This window comes from Vidua chalybeata, chromosome 17 (genome assembly GCF_026979565.1).
Source record: "Vidua chalybeata isolate OUT-0048 chromosome 17, bVidCha1 merged haplotype, whole genome shotgun sequence".
Lineage (NCBI taxonomy): Eukaryota > Metazoa > Chordata > Aves > Passeriformes > Viduidae > Vidua > Vidua chalybeata.
The window spans coordinates 2917075-2924671 of NC_071546.1; the positions used below are offsets into that span (position 1 = coordinate 2917075).

The 7597-nt window shown below is 50.4% G+C and overlaps 1 protein-coding gene across 1 annotated transcript; it reads right to left on the reverse strand.

Annotated features, from left to right (window-relative positions):
* Positions 1-1207: 1207 nt before the first annotated feature.
* Positions 1208-7329, reverse strand: EIF6 (eukaryotic translation initiation factor 6). The gene is made up of 6 exons (XM_053958358.1): positions 6957-7329; positions 6800-6885; positions 5871-6046; positions 4478-4654; positions 3734-3915; positions 1208-2612 (listed from the first exon to the last, which is right to left on the reverse strand). The coding sequence occupies exons 1-6, from the start codon at positions 7061-7063 to the stop codon at positions 2603-2605; spliced, it is 738 nt and encodes a 245-aa protein (XP_053814333.1). The 5' UTR covers positions 7064-7329; the 3' UTR covers positions 1208-2602.
* Between the last annotated feature and the right edge of the window lie 268 nt (positions 7330-7597).

The following is a 7597-nucleotide window of genomic DNA, read 5'->3' on the forward strand; positions in this document are numbered from 1 at the left end:
GGGAACGTACAATTTGATTTTATTGACTATTCCTTAACACCTCTTGCCATCAGCAGCACACATGCTGTGCTGCCTTGGAGATGAAAGCACATGGAAAAGGAGCAGTCAGGGGCTGCACTGTGCTTGTGTCCCAGGCTGTCATACCTGGGCTGTCACCTGGCATCCTGCCATTCTGGAACCCTTCACCTGGGCTCTCATTTCACCCTTGCTGTGACACAGTGCTGCACTCGGCCTCCTCCTCAGCATCCTGCTCCTGCCAGCCCTGGCACTGCAGGGCAGATTTCAGGGCAAGCAATAGGCAGCAGCATGAGAATTTCACCCCTCCTTTCCCCAGCCTCGTTTGGACTTTGAGACCCAAAATTTAATGGAGATGAGCATTATCCCAAAACATCTATTTGCAGAAAAACTTGGCAACCACTGTGCAACACTTGCATCTCATCTATATGTAGAGTTCAGGATAAAGAACATCATGGATTTCCAGCTAATGCTGCTTTGGGCTGTTTGGGCTTTGTTTTCCTAATTAGCTCCAGACATTGATTGCTTTCTTGACCATTACTGAAGCCAGAGCACATCTGTTCCAATATAGACCTTCAGTCGGGAATGTGCTCTTGCACTGCTCAGAGTTCACCACTACTGGGTGAAATTTGGATTCTTAGCCACAATGTGCTTCACTTCACACTCAGCTGCACCAAGTTTCCCTTTTTATCCAGTCCTCATCCTTACGAGTCAGTCAGTATGGCAGAAATTCCCTGCCCTAATCCACTGACTTTCCTAAACCAGACAAGAGGGCTTCCCTCATTCCATGGAATCACTCATCCAAGGCCCCCAAATGTCTTTGGCACAAAATCCTGCTGAATGCCTTTTGAAAATACAACAGTATAAGAGACCTTCTCCCTATCCCTGTGGACTTTTTAAAGAGCTGCACAGGTCTTCTGCAACTCAACTTGCTATTTAAACACCATCACGTTTATCCTCTCTCATGATCCATATTTCTAAATTCATTCTTTATTATAGTTTGTTTTCCTTGTACACAGGTCCATCTCACTAGCTCAGGATACCCACAGACCCACATTTAAAACAGGCATCACATTTGTTCCACCTAAGAGCTGAGCCCTGTGAGGTAGCCAAGGGGAGGCAGCTTCTCACTCTAAATAATGAGACAGGCTGAGAGGAGACCTGGAATCAGGGCCAAGACAGGTGGTGCATATTAAAGGTTTGATACCTGATCACAGATGATCATGGCAATCTTTATTTTGAAGGAGTAACCTTTTATCAGCCAAATCTTACAAAGCATTCCCTGAACATCCAGACAGTAAAACAAAAATGGAAATTTACTCAATTTTCTACAAAGCCCAAAGCACCTGGGCTGAAAAGAGCTCTGCCCATACAGCCCACAGGTCATCATTCCCCAAGAGAACTCAGCTGAGAGCAAGGTAACTGTGTGGAGACAAGTGAGAGCTTCCTCTTACCCTCAGGATGGGAAATGGAGGCACTTCTATGCCTTCAGTACACCAGAATATTCCATAACCCAATGAGTAATTGCTGCCAGTAACCAACAAAAGGGGAGAAGAAGTGAAAAAAAAACGATAATGGGCAAGCAGGAAAGCAACTGAGATATCACTGAGCAACAGCTGTGTAGAAAGAAATTACTATCTTCTGCCTGAAAGTAGCACCTACAGCTGCTTTCATCTGGCACAGGCAGAGCTCTTCATGGGGAAGCTCCCAAATCTATAGCTTTTGACTGACTGCATAGAACCGTGCTATTTAACCTTTGTCTCCAAGGTAACTCCAGATAAGGTGGTTCAAATCTATTGGGATTTGCTGATTTCTAAGAGTTTCTCATTGTAGGAGATGAACTCCTGCAAGACAAATTAAGCCCACTGGCAAGTGTGCCTTTTGAGCCCTCCCCTGCAGGTGCCTCAGCAGCAGCACAGGTGATACCAGGTCAAACACTGGTCCAAGGACTCCCACACTGTTGTTGTTAAAAGCCCTTGGACTGACACTGAAAAGCTCCAGTTTTTATCCAAGCTGATCACTTCAGAATCACCATCCCATGGAAACAGCTGCAAATCAGGGCAAAAGAGCAGGTGATGATTTTTGAATTATTTTGTGGCAAGTAAACTACTGTATTTTTGGTGCTGGACAAACAAAGGGGTCTTACATGTACCTAGAGCAGAAACACCACTCAAGCAGGAGTGTGGAAAGAGAGGGCAGCACATGTAGTGCCAAAACAAACTACTGTGCAGCAGGACACTGGTGCAAGACTTAAGGCAAAATAATCTCTACTGATTGACATCCAAGAGCCACAAGAGTAAATATTGTGGGGTAATTTGAGAGACTCAGATGGCATCACAGAACCAGAAAGCAGAGCTGAAGAACTGAGCAAAGGGATAGAGAGCATTCCTTATTTGTATCTTATGCATGTTATTTGTCAGTTTTTGTGGTAACAGTTTACAAAAGATGATAAAAATTTGGTTTTGTAGCCTCTCCTTTGGGCCAGGCCTGCAGAAACATCATCAGAAGGTCTGGATGTCTGTGATCCAAAGTGCAGCTCAACACTTCACTCCTTAGGAGCTTTCTGGGAAGTAGGAACCAACACTGCTCATGTCAGGCTAAAAGACAAAACAGAAAGAAGGTTTAGTTGTGCCAGAATGCAGAAGGCATTTCAAAATACCAGCTTCAGTCAGCTCTCACTTTCCCACTACAAAGGCCCAGAAGAAATTTCCCTTCCTAGGAAAGGACCTATGAAAAGAAGGAAGCAAGACATTGTGGCTGCTAACAGCCAGCCACAGGATCAAACCTCTCAGGCTGGCAAAGGCAAAATGCACATTCAGCCTGGCCCAGGTAATGATCTACAGCTCAGAGCAGGTTTAATTACAGCTCTGATATGCTCAGAGACATCAAGACTTTGTACCCAAACTGTAACAGGCCAAAGAATAATTTAAAGTGTTTTCTACTGAAGGAACTCCTTATGCCATAAACAATTCCCTGATTGTGGCTGAGAACTCAGCAACCAAGTTACAATGCTCAGGAAGTTCAGGAACACACTTTCAGCACCACATCAGTGGTGCTCAGGGTTGTAACTCAAGGCCCAAAATCAGTTCCCACAGGACATTAATCTATGCTTATGCTTAAATGTAAAAACATTTTCTTATGAAAAACATTTACACACATTAATGAATGGGGAAGGCCCCATATCATTATCACTCCATACAGAACACCTGCATCACATTAAAAAGTAACTCAGACAAAGCCTTTAACAAAAAGGCTTAAAAAGATTTCAGGTTAGCAGTTTTAAATGTAAGAGGTTTACAGCAGCAGCACATGACAAGTTCCACAGTCTTTTTGGCTCCAGAAATGGTTACAGCAAGCATTTGAAATAACAGTTGAATAACTACAATGATCAAAAGCCAAGATGACAAGCAAAGTCACTGCTATTTCAACTTCTAAAATAAGATTTGTTTCAAAAAAAAACCCATTCATGCCATAGCCGAGCACTGAACAGTTAGGAAAGAAAATCTGACGCTGAAACAGATGTTCTCACAAAAAGGATTCTCATTACAACAGAATATTCTATTATCCAATGAGTAATTGCTGCCAGTAACCAACAAAAGGGGAGAAGTGAAAAAAAACGATAATTAAAGCAGATAGATCAACAGTGAAACCAGCTGCTTTTATAATAAAGTCTTGCCCGTTGTGACCACGATTCTGCCTGGAGGTGGATCCTCCCTACCTGTCAATCAGGGAGTCCCTCATGTTGGTGGCGATGGTGCTCGGCTGAGCCTCGTTGAGCCTGAAGATGCTCTCGATGACGGAGAGCTCGGTGCTGGTGGTGTCCAGCCCGCAGAAGGCGCACCAGTCGTTGACCACCATCCCCGCCGCGATCACCTCGCTGCCGCGGTTCACCGTCCCCGCCTGCCGGACACAGCAGCGTGAGCAGGAGCTGGCACAGCTCCTCACGCTGCCCTGGCACAGCTCTTTGCTGGGGGGCTCAGCTCACACTGCTGAAGAGAGCAACTCTGCCACCAGCAAAGTTCTGAAGGTGTCAGATAAAATGATTAATGAACAGCCTTTACTCCCTGGTGAGAAAGTGGTGTGGCATTCAGTGACAGAGAATCCAATGAGCAGGAAGAATAACAGCATTCACACATCCAACTGAGCAGGCACAGGAGTTTCTTACTTAATCTTTTTAAACACTGGCTTCAGCCAAACCACAAACAGCCTCACATTCTGTATCTGCACAATGTGCACAATCCAAGCAAAACAACATTTCAGAAGACAGCTAAAAGCACTGAGCAGCTTATTCAGACTCAGGAAAGACAGGAAACTGTCTGGAAGACTTGGTTCAAGTCTTCTCCTCACCTCCCAGTCAAAATCACTTCACAGAAAAACAGTATCTGGGAGCCCCTGAGCTGGAGAAACATTGCCCTTGAGTAGGGAGGAAATGGGAGGAGCAAACACTCCACAAATGCCTTACCACGAGTGGGACCTGCAGCAAAGAAGACAGCTCATCCTGGTCATCGATTGAAGTTTTGGGGTGCACAATTCCTCCTTGGTTACTAAAAACACAGTAACTTCCAACCAGCACCTGGTCTGCTACTGTTTGTCTGAACACCTCCACCTTCAGCACATCTGCCAGGATCTCTTCTGTCTCCTGCAAATGAAGGACGATAAAGCCTTCACCCAAAAAGTATTGTGGAGTGGGAAGCCAAGCTATTCCTGCACACAGCCCTCAGCTGGGAGCCTCCCATACTGCACAGCCCATTGCAACCCAGCCACGATAACACAGAGCCAAGCTCCACACTCCACATGTTCCCAGCTTCCTGTGTCACTGTAAACACAACCTCATGCCTCTGCTGAGAAATGCCCAAATCCCCCCTCTCTGTTGGCAGTGCATCGCTTGTATCAATTCTCAGCAAACCAGTCCTCTTCCCTCCCAAACCACTGGGACAAAATGGTCTTATGCTCCTCGTAACTCTGCCTTCTCATAACAACAGCCTTCCTCTCCAGATTTCACTGTGAATTATTTTGATTTCTCTCTCTCTCTGGCCATCTTCCTTTACTTTTTACACTTTTTTAAAACATATAGTGCAAAGCCTTCTCCCATTCCCTTATTCTTCCCTTTGCACTCCTGCCACCAAGTCTCATTCCTTCATCACCTTTAGCACAAGCTGGAAGCAAACACTGTCAGGACCTGCAGCCACACAACACATCTCTCTCAATGCTGTTAAGGTACCTGTTCTCAGACATAAAATAGGAGTGACGCTGTCTCTTCTGCCCTTACTTTAAACTCTCATACAAGAACATTCTATTTTTCTTTCAGGCCCCTGTAATGATGCACACCCATGGTCTCTTTCAGCTATAACAGGCTCTGGCTTGCTCAGATGTAGCTTGTAACTCCTCCTGTGCTCCTCACTGCACTCCTCCTTATGCTCTTTATTAGACCCCTGCACACTCTTAATTCACCCAATTTTATGCACCCGAAGCAAACTGCACCCAATGATCACTGATTCACAGAATGCTTTGGGTTGGAGGGACCTTAAAACTCATCTCATTCCACCCCCTGCCACAGGCAGGGACACCTTCCACCAGACCAGATTGCTCCAAGCCCTGTTCAACCTGGCCTTGGGCACTTCCAGGGATGGGGCTTGGAGCTTCCCTGTGCCAGGGCCTCACCACCCTGTCAGGGAAGAATTTCTTTCCAATATCCCATCTAGCCCTGCCCTCTGTCAGTGGGGAGCTGTTCCCATGATACACAGGACCCCCCACTCCTTCCCTTCTCCAAAGCCCATTCACCACCGCTGCAGCCTCAGCCTGGGCAGCATTTCCCAGCCCCACTCTGAATGTGGAAGCGTCCCCGAGCCCTGTACCCTGTCCAGATCCGGGTGGACCAGAGCCACGTAGTCATTGCAGGTGGTGACGTTGCCCAGGGCCGACAGCCGCTCCTCCACGCGCTGGATCCGCACGGAATCCGGGAGGCTGTTGCGGATGTGCTGCAGCTCTTGGTCTGTCGTGCTGCTGGGGACCAGCAGCCCGTGTCTGTTCCCTAAAATGGCAAAAGGAAATAGAACCGAATGAAAATAACGTTTCCACAGGGTGTGTTAGCGCTTCCCTGCTGTTCACACATGGCTTGAGCTGCTCTTGCTCTGTGCATTTCTTCCAAGCCCAGAATTCAGCCCAGGAGATGTAAAAATAACCAGCAGCTCAGGAAAAGATGGGCACTATCAGTATGCCCTCAGTATGGGCACTGTCTTTACCCCTTCTCTCTTCCAACAGGACTAAAGGAGGCTCGAGGCTCTCAGTGAGACGCTTAACAAGGAACTCTCGGTGCAGATGCCATTTGCCCTACAAAAGGCCCGGTGCTACTGTTTGTGTGACTGTGGCAGCACGACTGAATGGTTAAAGAAACAAATAAGCAAGAAGCTGGTCTGACCTAACAGTGTCTCACCAGGCAGAGACAGGTGAAAGGCTTTTCCCTGACTTTCACATTCGGCAATGCCTCTCCCTCCCTGGGCACCGAGGAGCAGCCGAGCTTCCCCGGCCCCGAGAGCCGACACTCCCCCCACCCCCGCTCCGGGGCGAGTCTCTGTGTCCCTACGGCCTTCACAGAATCAGCCGGGTTGGAAAAGGCCTTTGAGCTCATCCTTCCTCCTCTTCACACACTCGAGGCATTAAAACAACCCTCGAGCGCGAGGGGCGCGGCCCCACGGGCTCCCCGGCACGGCTCAGCCCCCGGTGCGGCCCCGACCGAGCCGCGACCCTTCCCCGTCCCCCCCGAGGCTCCCTCCGGCTCACGTACCCACACACATCCTGCCGATGATGCGGCAGCCGGCGATGGAGGCGTGAACCACCGGGATGGTCCCGAAGAGCTCCCCCTCGAACACGCTGCAAGGAGAAAGCGCCGCGTCAGGGCCCCGCGGGCCGGGCCGGGCCGGGCCGGGCCGGGCCCCCCTCACCTGTAGAAGTTCTCGGAGCCGCCGATGGCCACGAGGCAATAGGCGTTGGTGAGCTTGGCGAAACAGCCCAGCTCATTGTTGTTCTCGAAGCTGGCGCGGACCGCCATAGCAGGAACGGGAATGCGAGCGGGGCCGGGAATGGGAAAGGGGCTGGAAATGAGAACGGAAACGGAGCCGGGAACGGGACTAAGAAGGGGACCGAGAACAGGAATGGGAACGGAGCTGCTTCCGAGAAGGAAGCTGGAACGGGACCAAGATTGGGCCGAGAACGGGAACGGGGCGGGGTCGGGGCCGGGAAGGAGGACGGGAATGAGAACGGGAACAGGAACGGGCCGCAGTGGCTCCGCCGGAACCACGAGGCGCCGCCGCTTCCGCTTCCGGCGGGGCAGAGCGGCGCCGGCCGCCCTTGCTGGGGACAGCGGCCCCTAGCGGCCGGGAGGTGAGGGCGCCCAGGGCGCGCCGCCATGGCGGGGAGCGGGGGCGGGACCTGCCCCGGGCCCGCTGAGGGACCGAGCGGGACCGGCCCCGGCCCGGGAGGGACCGGCCCCGGACCCGCTGAGGGACCGAGCGGGACCGGCCCCGGCCCGGGAGGGACCTGCCCCGGCCCAGGAGGGACCGAGCGGGACCGGCCCCGGCCCGGG

Coding starts and splice junctions, on each gene's coding strand:
- EIF6 (XM_053958358.1), bottom strand. CDS start 7,063: ATGGCGGTCCGCGCCAGCTTCGAGAACAACAATGAGCTGGGCTGTTTC. Junction 4,655..5,870: donor TCCACCCGGATCTGGACAGG/GTACAGGGCTCG, acceptor CTTCATTTGCAG/GAGACAGAAGAGATCCTGGC. Junction 3,916..4,477: donor TGCTGCAGGTCCCACTCGTG/GTAAGGCATTTG, acceptor TGTGTCCGGCAG/GCGGGGACGGTGAACCGCGG.